The sequence below is a fragment of the Aptenodytes forsteri genome, unplaced genomic scaffold, assembly GCF_000699145.1.
Source record: "Aptenodytes forsteri isolate BGI_AS27 unplaced genomic scaffold, ASM69914v1 Scaffold182, whole genome shotgun sequence".
Lineage (NCBI taxonomy): Eukaryota > Metazoa > Chordata > Aves > Sphenisciformes > Spheniscidae > Aptenodytes > Aptenodytes forsteri.
The window spans coordinates 2,921,075-2,934,433 of record NW_008795932.1 but is presented as its reverse complement, the minus strand read 5'-3'; the positions used below and the strand labels follow the sequence as shown (position 1 = coordinate 2,934,433).

At 43.0% G+C, this 13,359-nt stretch overlaps 1 protein-coding gene across 1 annotated transcript in view; it reads right to left on the bottom strand.

Moving 5' to 3' along the window:
• Positions 1-13,359, bottom strand: part of COL22A1 (collagen type XXII alpha 1 chain) — a 214,455-nt gene that overhangs the window by 7,658 nt on the left and 193,438 nt on the right. Inside the window, exons 48-57 of the mRNA XM_009285084.1 lie at positions 12,993-13,046; positions 11,498-11,551; positions 10,082-10,135; positions 9,207-9,260; positions 8,081-8,134; positions 7,428-7,472; positions 6,408-6,461; positions 5,321-5,374; positions 3,306-3,359; positions 715-786 (exon numbers count right to left, since the gene is read on the bottom strand). Coding sequence (XP_009283359.1) covers positions 715-786; positions 3,306-3,359; positions 5,321-5,374; positions 6,408-6,461; positions 7,428-7,472; positions 8,081-8,134; positions 9,207-9,260; positions 10,082-10,135; positions 11,498-11,551; positions 12,993-13,046 — 549 coding nt within the window. The remainder of the gene's footprint in view (positions 1-714; positions 787-3,305; positions 3,360-5,320; positions 5,375-6,407; positions 6,462-7,427; positions 7,473-8,080; positions 8,135-9,206; positions 9,261-10,081; positions 10,136-11,497; positions 11,552-12,992; positions 13,047-13,359) is intronic.

Genomic DNA, 13,359 nt, shown 5'->3' with positions numbered 1-13,359 from the left:
TTTATCCTCTTTTCATCACAAAACCCCCCTTCCAATCATTACTAAAAAAAAAAGAAGAAAAAAAGAATCATCCTGTGGAAGATTCAGCTCTGCTAGATTCACATGAAAACCTTTTAAATCTCATTTTAAGTCACAACAGAGCTAGAAACAAAAATATTTACCTAACATTCACTCTTTCCATCTTTCCAGTAAAATGTAACATATTTTACTCGCCTTGGAAGGGCTAAAAATATTGGATTTCAAGGCTGTGATATTTTCATGTGTATAGGTATTATTTTAGATCACTTTGGGAGATATATGAATGCTTTAGTTGCAATGTATTTCTGTCGCTGGTAAAATATCTATATTATTATCAGCACTTAAAATTTCGCTATTTAGCCCTTCTGGGGTTCATGCAGGGATATAATCTGAGTAACTTAAATACCCCATACCCATATTAAGTAGACTATTGAACCAGCCTGATTAATGCACACATTATCAAGGCTGACTGACAGGTACCAGCTCAGTAAAATGAGATTATGGATGTTCGTCCATAAGAAAAATAATATTTTTGCAGTCCAGTTTCCTTTAGAAGTAAATAGTTTGGTTTCTGGATCTGTCAGATCTCCTGCCTATGTTTTTTATGCAATTAAAGATGACTATGTTCCACCTTCATCAGTCCAACATTTAAAAGCAGGCAATTAGTGGGTCTAATCCACCCCCAGATGCACTTACAGGTGGTCCTCGGGGTCCTACGAAGCCAGGGAGTCCTGGGCTGCCGTTTTCTCCTTTATTTCCTTTAGGACCCTTAAGACAGAAATGAGACAGACACTAGCAGCCCTTTCTCCAACATCTCTTTTCCAGAGCATGCATTTACAGATACATTGGAACTGGGAAATTTCACTGTAGCAGCAGGACTCCCAAAACTGACAAGGAAAGGAAGAACAAAGTCATTTAGAAAAGCAGATCGCAAACACCATGTTTGCATTATTAATAAGCTAAGCGGGTCCCTGTGAAAAGATGAAAAGGAAGTGACAATTATGGAAGTGACAGGAGGTATGTTCAGTGGCTATTCTGGCGCTGCATGGTTTATAAGGCGGTGTCGCAGAGTGGAAACGCTGTGATGTGCGATGACAGGGAAACAGTGCAGATGATCATACTGCTCAAATCTGAGAATACAACCAACAGACAGCTACTGAGTTGCTCTTTTGCCTTTATTTCCAGGTTCAATTTAAAAAATGTCTGCTGTTTACTTATCTCTTGTGATATTCTGCCAAACTATCCCTTTTTCTTACAGACCAGGGCAGCTTAAATGGCAGCTCATGATACAGAGCCATTTCACGTACACTTCTGATTTTTTTTTTTTTTACTCTTATTTTAACCTTTTCTTTCACATCTTTGTCCACTACCTTCTAACTCAGAACATATCCCTTTTTCTTCTTAGCAGTAAAACTTGTCTTCATTTTAAGCCCATCTTGTGTAAAGTGAGCACCAACGAACCTGACAGGCATAAAGCACGTGGCTTTCGGGTATGCAATCAGCCCTGGAGATTTCAGGGGCTGGGCTGCATTGTTGTGCGCAGGCTTAAGCATGAGCACTGTGAAGTGGGATGGGCACTGTCAAACAGCAGATGCAAAAGGAGAAGGCTCCTGGCAGGTTTTACCTTGTGATTACAAGTCAGCAATGGTAAAGGTGGAAAAGAAACCCTTATTGCCATGATAAGCTTTTTTTCAAAATAGAAATATAATAAATTGGCTTGTTACACCACATTGTGAAGGAAATTAGTGCATTTCCAGACAAGGTTGGAAATAAATGGACTTGTGTATAGCACAAGGAAATACTTCCCGTAATAACCTTTATGAAAGGGAGAGGATTCATTCTAATGGCAGAGAAGGATACTGATGAGATAACCGTCTGTTCTGCTGACCAACACTGTCTCATTGTTTTCCCTTTCTCAACCATCTGACTTTATCCTTTTTCAATCTCTTATGTTATTTTTGGACTGTAAATCCTCTGGAGCAGAGACTGCTGTAGTTCTGTGTTTGTGCAGGAAGCTGCCTGGTGAGTCCCTGGGTCACTAGCTGACTGTCTAGGTAATGTGATAACACGATGATGATTAAAAAATAACCCCCATTTGGCATTCACAGGGCATCCCAAAGCCACAGTGGCCTGGTGAAGACTCAGAAAGCTAAAAAGCAGTACCAGGAACTGGGAACAGGGGTGGGCGTGATGAGAAGAAGAAATGAAGGTTGAAAAGGCGACAGTGGGGATCCATGGGGTAAGAAGTGATGGCAGTGGTCCCAGGAAGGTAAGAAGAAGTTACGTCAAGGAGAAAAAAGCAGCAGCACTAATTCTTGGCTGCAGAAAGGCTGCGAGACTGCACCACTCCTACCCCACCTGTAATCTGTGAGTTATCACCTCCCCATGCAGAAAGGTGTTGCTTGCTTCACTGAGACCACTTAGGAGGAGACATCCCTGCAGCAAAGCAATACGTGCTCAGGGCACAAGTCTGTAGCGAGGCTGAGGTTGCTTTATGGCATTGCAAGGGCCACAGAGTGCAGTCCTGCTGTAATTTTTCAGATTCTCCTGCTATGCCTTTGTTTCTATCTGAATCTAACAGCCCAGCAAGCTGTAATGTCTAGGTGGACAAAGAGAGGGAAGAGCCCTGCATTGCAATAGATGCTACTGGACACAAAGGTACATTTGCATGGATTTGCTGAATCCTGAACAATTTTCAGCAGCAGAACAGAGAAAAAAAAAAAAAAACCCACAACTCACTGTCCTCCTTACAGCTCTTCATTACCATGCTGTTCTTCCACACAGGATGGCCCCAGGGGGGTTTCATTCTGCTTTATGATCTTGGTTTACTGCCCACTGTCTGCTCTTTCCCCAGGTGCCTGGGGAGGATTTTTCTGCTGATTTTATTCCTCAATGGCAGTCTGCCAACTCCCCGAGGCCCTCTCCTTCCTTGTGACAACTCTCTGCTGGCTGCACAGTCTTTGCCTGGCAAAACTAAGTCTACTGGTGAAGATAAGGCATGCCAATCTTTTTTTCCATACCAGGTAATCAATCATTTCCTTTTTCTGTGAACACTTAACTTTTGCTGGGAAAAACGATGACCCAGCTAGCAGCTCAATTCCAGGAACGCAGCCAAACACCCTTCGATGTCGTGGCCAGCCACTGATTTTCAGATCACCGATCTTCAGACATGGCAACTTCTGATGGGATGGTAAGCAGCTACACATAATCCACTCCATCTATGCTTCATCAGTCACCTCTCCTTGACATAACTGCTTGCTGCATGAGTTTCCCTTTGTGGTACTTACTGGGTTACCTGCTGGGCCAGGTTCTCCTGCGGATCCAGGCGATCCATTCTTGCCCTATGTCAAATGGAAAAAGGTTAGTGAAGTAACATATACTACAATTAAAAATATCCATCTACTGCTACACCAGCAGGGATTTCTTTAGCATTATCCAACCTCCTCTCTTGGCAGCCTGCAGAGTAAGGATCTCTTATTTCCAGTTGACCCCACAACTTCTGCATCCCTGATTGCACGGCTGACCCCATCTCAGGACAAAGATTGAGAGACACGTACCCAAATCCCCTAGTCTGAAGAGGACCAAACCAGCACTCCTTCTCCTCCTCCATTTCTTCACCCCTATCCCTATCATATGCAGAATCCTCCTGGATGGATGGAGCCACCTGCTGTGTCTGCTCCAAGTCACCAGTGTTCAGACAAGCCCCTTTGGTCCATGTTTGAAGCACCTTTTGACAACTCACTGATGAACGTTAAAGTGCTCTGCACTAGCTGATAGATATCTCCAGATCCCCCCACACCTTCCTGTGTTAGGAAACTTCCCCTCTCCAGTGACTGAGGTAGGTCCTGCAAATTACTGCCTATCATCCTCTTCTCAAGGCTATCATCTGAATCACGGTCCAGAGGCCAGGCATCTATTTTCTAATCATCTCAGGATTCCCCTTTTTGGGGGAATGGAGAGAAACACTTGTCCTAAAGCCTTGAGGCATTTGATACTTCCCTGACACCAGGCAACTCAATGAGCCAAATCATTCTTTAGAAGGACCTGTTTCTCACCATTCCTTATCAAAGTAGCTGAGCTGACCATCTACACTGACTAAAGTTTGGTGAGATGAAATTCTGCACCCTGCTGCTCTCTCCTCCCAATTCACCATGCAGAGATGTTTTTCCCTGCATTGGAGCTGACCATAAAGACCAGCCCTTTCAGTGGCAATATTCAAAATCATGCCTCACGCTCCTTATTAGAGAAGAAACAAAGTAGAGGAAGAACAAGAGAAACTGACACTTTGCCCTCCAACATACAGAACCCCAAGTATCTCTTCTCCAAAGAAGAATATGGCCCGGAGTTATGATAATTTCTGTCTCCTCAAATCTTTTTATTCATTGCTAGTGTTGTGCAGGGGCATGACACATTAGTGAGTGATGCCAGCAGTACAGGAATAATGAGATAAATTACAAGGTAGACACGGGAGTTCTCCATATGTTCCTGCAGCCTAATATAAACCCCTACCCTCCCAGCTCAGAGGGACCTGCCGCTCCAGCTCCTGGCATTGCTGGCTGAATCAGCATTTTGCCCTGATTATGGAATATGTTGTAGAATCTGTTTCACTAGCAGGTCTTCCGAGAAGGAAAAGAAATCACTCATTGCAACATATTAAATATGTGCCTAGGTTCAGCACAGAGACCTGCATTCAAATTTGGAAAGGGTTGATTTTTAAGAGAGAATTGAAAACCCCATGAAATTAATAAAAGTAATTTCTCAGCCATCCCAAATGACACTTTCTGAAATGTCAACTAAATCGCTATTTCTTCCCTGAAGTTGTAATAAAGCTCTACAGTTGTTCAATTAAACAAACCTTTTCCTAAAATTATGCTTTTTTTTTTCCAGGAAACATTACCGAGAGCATGACAAAAATGAATAGTATCACAAGTGGACCCCACATATCTCAAACTGGGCACCCGCAGTTAGTGTCTACCTTTGAAAACTGAGGCCATGTGAGAAGCAAGTGAGATGCCAGAGGCAGGACTGGGATATGAGCCCTTCTGACACTGCAGTCCTGGCAGAAACCATTAAACTATTCTTCCCACTGAGTCAGCAACCATCACTCCACTATTATAAGTCTTCATCAGTTTCTAGCAGTATCATTCTGATTTGTCGTTCTCAAAGTAGGCAAAGTGTTTTAATCAAACATCACCCGAATCTTGCTTAAGACTCTTCTTCCAAAACAGAGTTCTGGCCTGCAGGACATTCCCACTATACACAATGCACCTCCAGAAATGGCTTGGCAGGAGAGAAAACTCACCGGCTGCCCTCTGAGTCCTCGAGGGCCCTGTGGTCCTATGGGACCAGTATCACCCTGAAATGCAGAAAAGTATTCTGCTGAGTGAGAAAGATCTGACATGGAGGCAAGCAAACAAGCATTTAAAAATGTTCCTACTAAATTACACGGTTCACATATTAGGGGGAAAGCGCATTAAAGAAGTCTCACTGCCCCCTTTCAGTTATGTATGAGGAAGACCGGCCTTTTGAATTTTAAACATCTATCACTAAATGCAGTCTGATTACAGGCAGAAACCATTATTATCAGGTTATCTTAAAGCTGGATTTCTCAGGGACAGAGATTCTCTAGTATTTCTCAAGAATTGACTACTTTGTTCTCTCTTGAGGGAGGCTTAAGACCTGCTTCTATCTTCTCTGAGGGGTTCCCTTAGGTCTATCTTCCATTTTACTTTGTAGGGTACCATTTACAGCACAACAGTTTTCCAGTGATACACAGGGGTGCAAATGAGAAACCACTTCCCCAAATCCCATGGCAATGGCACATCAGCCGCTTGGTACATTGCTCAGCAGCTGCTGCAGGATCCCACGTCAGCTGCGCTCTCCCAGGACTTTGTTATGTGACTGCATTTGACACTAATAATGTCAGAGGATCTGTTTGTACCATCCTTCCTCTGAGCAGCAGTGTCTTATTCCATAGGTATTTCATAGATTTCAGTGGAGCTACGCACTCAGTAAGGTACAGCTTTTGCAAAGGAAGCGTGACAAAACCTGGCCCAGTAGGACCTGCAGAATGAAGCACTGCTCGGAGAGGGGTGGCAGAAAGCGGGTCCGTGGCTACACAGCACAGCCCGGGATTCAAACAATGCAGCTTTCTCTGCCTTTCCAATGCTATAGCTGACATTTAAGTGTCAGCAGCTGAGCAGTGACAAAAGCCCTCAAGTTCTTTGTTACCCTAATGATCTTTGCACAAATCATTCCCTGTGCACTGCTGCAGTAATTCACCCTTTATTGCAGTTTCTGCAGCTGTTTTAGGTCAGGGTCACTGTGAATGGAAATCTTCATTTGTCAGGGAGCAGGAGATTAGTTTCTGCTTAAAATGGTACACTCACATCCTTCCCTGGTGGCCCCTCACGCCCAGCAGGACCTGTCGCACCTGGCTCCCCCTGCAATTCAGCAAAAAGGAAAGAGAGATCAGCTCAAGGTTAAAGACAGGCCAGTAACACCACTGTAAGTGGTATGGAGTTTCTGCAATATTGGACTGAGCTCAGTGAAAACTTTTTAAAGCCAACAAGAGCCTTGTACATCATACATGACACACAGCTTATAAAAGTAACTCAGAAGCATCTTCTGTAAGTGATGCACAAGGCAGTGCACCGCTTTCCAGCAAAATATTTGTTACTGCTAGTGCAGTCACTGAAAATCACCAAGCTATTCATGATACAGAAACTACCGTAATGAGAAAGAGAGGAGGAACTCCAGCACTGGATTTTTCAGCTAAGCTCCTGCAAGCAGAGCATTTTATTTCCATGTAAAAAGCCAGAATTAGGCAGAAGGACATTCAGTTTTGTATTCCATTTTCTACACCCAGGAGCTTTTTGTACTGCATTGCTCAGAACTGAGAGGAGACCAACTTTTCCTACAGGATTTGAGTTTGGGGTTTTATGATCCAGAGGCAACTAAGTCAAAGGGCTAGAGACATTTCTATTCTCATTTCTGCAAGTTTTGTCCCTCAACTTACTTTGCACTTCTTAGGCGTTTTTGGAGGACAGCTGATACTTGCCCAACAAGTGCAGCAGGGTTCCTCACCTTGTACGTCAGCATTTGTACCAGAGGGATGTGGTATGGAGGCATCCTTGAAACTTTCTCACAAAGGGCTATCTCAAAGGGAGCATCAGAGGACTCAGCTCTACCAGCTGCCTCACCTTACCTGGAAGCAGAACTTCATCAGAGGGAATGAAGACAGCTGCTGTGATTTTATGCCATGGATGTGGCCCATGGAATTGTGGTTGAAAACAGACACGTTAAACACAGTCCTGTCATCATTTTTACCTATTGCCTCAGAAAGGTCAACTTCAATTCACACAATCTTTCTCCACAGGATCATCATGCATGTGGTACGTGTTACTTACCCGGGGACCTGGGGGACCTGTATCTCCTCTCTGTCCTTTGAAACCCTACAAAAGAGAATGAAAGTAACAATCACCCATTACTCTGATGCATGAAACACTAAGAAAACTCTAGCTTGAATGCGCACTTAATAACCTTTCCAGTTTTGCCTAAGATTACTGGGGAATGGTCAGCATTGAGCTGCCATGTTCCAGGGAGTGATCAGGAAGGGCCATGTCACAGGGAGAGAAAAGCCCTTTCCATAGCTCCTTAGGCTGCAAGACCAAGACGGTACTGTCTGTATTCCTGGTGTGACCAGCCCATAGATTATTTAGCCCTAAATTTCTTTGTCCCCATCTTTTCAGAGGATGCATAACAGAGCACAAGGACTACAGCTGTGACCATGCATTCTGGTAGAAGGGGTGTCATGAGGTTATGTGCTTTAACTTCTAGGTAAGGGACCTACTCTTTCTCTGAATGTGAAGGATTTGGAAATGCCTGTGTTTGATTTTTGTTGATTATTTATTTATTTAGTCACAACGCCATGACTATTCTCAGCCAGGCCAGTTCTTTGGTTATATGTTTGCATCAGTAAAGGCCTTCATGTGCCCAACAAAAGCTTCCCGGCTACAGTACAGAAGACAGACTGGATTGAACCCTTCAGAGCAGCACCTACCGGTAAACCTCTGGCACCCTCCTGGCCTGGGAGCCCTGGTTCTCCAGGCTTTCCCTGTGGGAAACAATCATGTTCATGTTAGCGAGAGTTTCAGGTCCATCTCTCTGCTGTTAAAAACTTCCTACTCTTCTCCCCTAGACGTAACAGCACTGAGAACTCGGATTAGCCAGGGTTTCTCCAGCAACGTTGGAATCTGAGCGTGCAAGGAGGACAGTAGTGACAGACATTCCCATACATACCCTTACCCACGCTGTCACGAGCGCAACCTTTGAGGTTCAAAGGCAGCTTAAACCTTCGGACTGGGGCACCTTTACAGTGTTTTAGTGTCAAAGGGGTAATGCACAGAACTGCACCAATACCTAGTAAGCACATACAAAATCAGCATCTGCGTGTAGAAACCAGGTGTTTTGATGCAAGCACACAACTGTCTGCAGCTGCTGTGACAAGTGCTGCTCCACATACCAGTTGTCCTAATGACTGGGGACTTGGCTCTTCACAGAACCACTAAGTCCCATTTCACAGGTCACAGAAAGAAGCTGGCAATACCAGATACTGGACGCACATTCTTCATATAACACACACAGTTGCAAGGAATAACATTCACTGCCCAATTTATTAACATTTCCTTTTGGCTGACAACTTCATGGCTCAGCTTTTTTCCCTCAACAAACGCAAATATAGACTAAGTAGAGAAAATCAAATACAAAGCCCCTAATCCTGGACAACAGAACTGTCACAGAGCAATCCAGAAAAGGCTTCTTTAAAGACACCTCCTCTAAACTTTTTATGCCCCATAATCTTCTACCTAAAAAATGGATCACTAGCTTTAATGTTACAACACCACCTTCTTTCTCTGCAATATTTATGGTAGCTGTAAAAGTGGAATCACTAAGTTTTAGTGTATTTATGGTAGCTGTAAAAGTAAAAGAACCCAGTTTCTTTTCAAGATTGCTAGTGTGTGACTCTTATAAATTGCTCAAGACAATATAGTCCTTCTGGTGTTAAAAAAAAGACGTGCAAACAGGCTCCCTGCCCCCCCTAAGGAGTCCATAGATAGGCAGCTCCAAAAGCAATAACTGGATGCAGGCTCTGATTGCCTGAGCGAAACAGTTTTAAATTACATTACCGGTTCCCCAAGAGATCCTGGCTTGCCATCTTTGCCGTCATTCCCAGCAATGCCCTGTAAACGAAATGCAAAATAGGGTATAAGGAAAGAGTCAACAGGGAAGACTGGTGTGGTTTTTGTCAGTGAGTTTCACAGTGACAACTCTGCTTCATCATGGCATACTTAAGTTTGCCTAAGCCTCCAAAAACTACCCTATTTCTATCGCTCAGTCATAAACCTCTCCTTGCCACACCACTGTAACAGCATAAACTGTTTCCCTTTCCAATATGGCAAGTCTAAGGGGTTTCCTCCTTTTCAGCAAGGCAAGCACTCCAGCAATCTTAAAACAGGATTCTAAAAACAGCTGTTATAAATCATTATAATGCCATAATATTCATTCAGCTAGGCTACTTTACACTAGAAATAGCTCTGTCCCTATCTCTATGACAGATTAAAAAAACCCAAAATGTTGCACTAATACGTTTTCCAGAAGAGAAGAGTCTATGCCCAAGATGCACTTGAACTTGAGTAAGCGCAAAGAAATTATTTTGACTGTGGATTCAGATAAAGACAGTATTCCAGTCTATGAATTTTTGCACCCTTACACTGGAGCTATTAGTTGATTTCTGTGCTCTGCGTAAGAGTATTTCCTCCAATGAGGAGGCAGATAAGGAACAGACCTGATTCATGTTGGTAATGAACACTTAGCTTTAAAGTGCTCAAATACAGCATTCACACTGTCCTGGACCAAGGACATAGCATCAACATGACAGACACCATTACATATCATGCGTAGCTTTCAAAGCACCTCAAAAATGTCACCTCTTTGTTTTACACGCCTATGTGTTTATGAACAGTTTAATGTATTGAATTAGAAGGAGCTGAATTGCACTCACTGGCAGTCCAGGCAGCCCTGGTGGGCCCTGTGGACCTGGAGGGCCATCTTTACCCTGGAAAGAAAGCAGAAACCCTGCAGGTCAGACAAGCTCCTCAGATGCTTCTATCAGATGAAGATTTATCAAATGTAGAGTTTGACAAGGGACAACTGTGAGAAGCTGGTCTTGTAGCCCATGTCACACAGTGTACAAGGTTTCCTTGAATGCCTTCGAGTTTAAACTGGAGGGCTTTCTTTTCACATAAAACATTCAGTATCAGTTATAAGTAGTTACAGATGGAGAAACCACTGAAATATCCGGTAATTTTTTTCTGAAGTTTAATTATATTTAATATTTAGTCTTTAACTTCCTGCATGAGGTGTCCAGCCAGGAAGTAAAAGATCTATATTTTATCTATATTTTATACTTTTATACTATAAAATTTATATATTTTATACTCATTTTATCAAATGAGTTGTTATGAGAAGTGCCTTTCTGATGGTCCCAAGAAATCCCCTTACTCTACAGGACCGGATAATAGCATCCCAGGTCTTTCACAGTGTCTCAACCTTGATCATCCATTTGAAAGGGAATTTCAGCCAGCCCGTCCATGTAGTCTCTGGCCTCTCTGCTGAGAGTGCTCACTGATTTCATAACAGCCATCAGAAGGACCATCACTGTTCACTTATGATGAAGTTCAGGTTGAAATGGATCTGCGAAAGGCACCTTGCTCATTAGGAAACCCTGCTCTAGAAATTAATCACAGAATTACACAGTCTTAAAATGTTCCAGCTCAACAGCATGCATTACTCAGGGAAGGTTCATTTCTTCCTTTTCAACCTGAAGTCAGCATCCATCAGATTACCTGTCTCTCCCAGGGTTTTCTGATGCATTACCATAAAGTAGCATCTGAACACCCTTCAAATGAAACAACAATAGCAAAATTCTTCACGGACTTCTCGAAGGTTACATCTGTACTAGTAGTTTCAGTGGTGCCAGGGAATGGTCTCAGGCCCTGGCATCTGAGCAGTCTGTGCTGTGACATCCTTCAACAGGTTGCTGGTGTCATTTTGGCAGTCCCCACACACAGTTCAGGTGTTAGCCTAGCATCCTAACAGATTTAGTCATCCTGTTCTAGAGGCTAAGAGATGTTAATAGCAAGGACAGACAGACAAGAGGTACAAAAACCTCCTTAGAGGTCCCACGGACTGGATTATGGTCTGGCTAATTTGGAGTTTCTTTTGGTGAGTGAACAAAACTGCAAGAACAGAGTAATCTGTGGTTATTTGTGGAGGTCCTACTTGCAGGTGTAGAGTTGATTCAGGCTGAATAGTTTGAGGAGCTTTCAAAGGACATTACATGGGTTCCAGCTCAGCTTTGCTTCACAGAGCTAAATATAGGTGAAGCTGGTGGTGAAACACACAGCTTAGAGCTTACTATGTCTCCTGGGTTTCCTGCTGGTCCTATTTGTCCTGGTGCCCCATCTGTTCCCTAAACAAAATAAAGCAGAAACAACGTGAGTGATTAACGCATTTTGTACATTTGTCAACACACTTCCTACCACAGCTGGCAACACTGAGGTTTTCTTCAGTCAGTTCAGCATTTGTTCCATCATTTCTTCATTCATCACAGAAAAGCAGTGCCAACCTCTGCATTCAATCAGCCTCCAAAGCCAGAAATAGTCAGATATTTGAATTTGGTCCTGGCCCTTCCTTCTGAAAATAGGGGACAAATAGGAAAAAGCCAATCTTGTGACAAAAATACTCTGAAAACCAGAAATTATAGGAGCAATCTAGGGGAATATCACATTTTGCTTTGCTTTGACAGGCTCGGTTTTACTTTGCACATTTCCTTTGACTGTGAGCCTATTCAGAGGGTCTCATAGGACAATTTTAAGTGTTTTAATCCTACTGGAATAACCCTATGGCTGTGGCAGTATGAGGTTAATACAGACACGGTAAATGTGTCTGTGTTATTAGCTTCTCCTAAAATAATGCTCACGGGAGCACAAATGACCCACAAAGCAGGTCCACGTGTTGTCCCAGTGGCAAAGCATTCAGCATCCTTTAGGCACTGCTATCATATGAAAACAGAATTTTAATCTAATCCTCTTTTCTGGTACCTCCTGTCATTTAGTCAGTGCAATGTAAATTCAGCTTTGAAGAGACTGTGCTTTTCCCCAGAACAGTCGAAGGCTGCACACCCTTAGTATGGCAGAGCCAAACTGCACCGTAAGCAGCAATATGAGTGGTGGTGACTGTGGGCAAAGAAAGGCGGATTGGAAAGAAAAGCCCTTTGCTCAGGAAAAGTCCCAACTCTTGGAGGGCATAAGCGGTGATACCACAAGCAGGAGAGCCAAGTTATTTCAGCCCTGCTTCTGCACTGTCACCCCTTTTTAAATACAAAGAAGCGTAACTGTATTCGCGGAGAGAGTAGAGCTAGGAATGAGGACTGTGATGGAGAGGGACACACGTAAAAGGCTTTTTAATTCAAAAGTAACCCACAGCATATGAAAATTGGAGAAAATCCAGTCTCATACCACTGTGTAAAATTGAGAACTAAAATACTTTTAGATCTGCTCGTTCTAGACTGACAACTTATTCCACATACAAGAAAACACCTATACACATACTACTAAGTAGTCTCTGTGAAAGAGTTTTCATGATCATTGCCTTGTATAAAGAGAGCGACTGAAGCTTAGCATCAATTTACAGAATGAGTTGAAGCAATCAGTGAAAAGTGGCCAATGTGTTAAATAGCAATCATCGTGAGTGGGGAACTCTATGACACTCAGGGGACCATTAGGAACCCGCTGGAAAATGCAAATGCAATGCACAGACAGGTGGGAATGGTCCTTTCTTCCATACGGAGCTTGCAACAACCTTTATTAGTAAGGAAAATACAGGACCATCTTTGCAACAGAGGAACTTACAGGTGGACCAGGGTTTCCAGGAGCCCCTGAGAAGCCAGGTATTCCAGGGTGGCCCTGCAGAATGAAAAGAGAGACTTTCTTTATGCATTGTTCACATCTCTAGTTGTACAAAAGTTAACTGGTGATTGAACATTGTTAGGTAACATCAATGAGACAATACACAGAGAGCTGGTTATAAGGAAATAAGGAACCATGGCTTTTTAAAGCAAAACCTTGGTTTTCAAAGCATGCGCTTCAGAAATAAACATAGTTAGATTTAAAGTGTACTTTTTCTAATGTGTACTTTAGTCTATACTAATGGGAGATGAGAACAGATATTGTGGAATTGTACAAGGCAGGAGATCAGGCAGGAAACCAAACCTGTTTA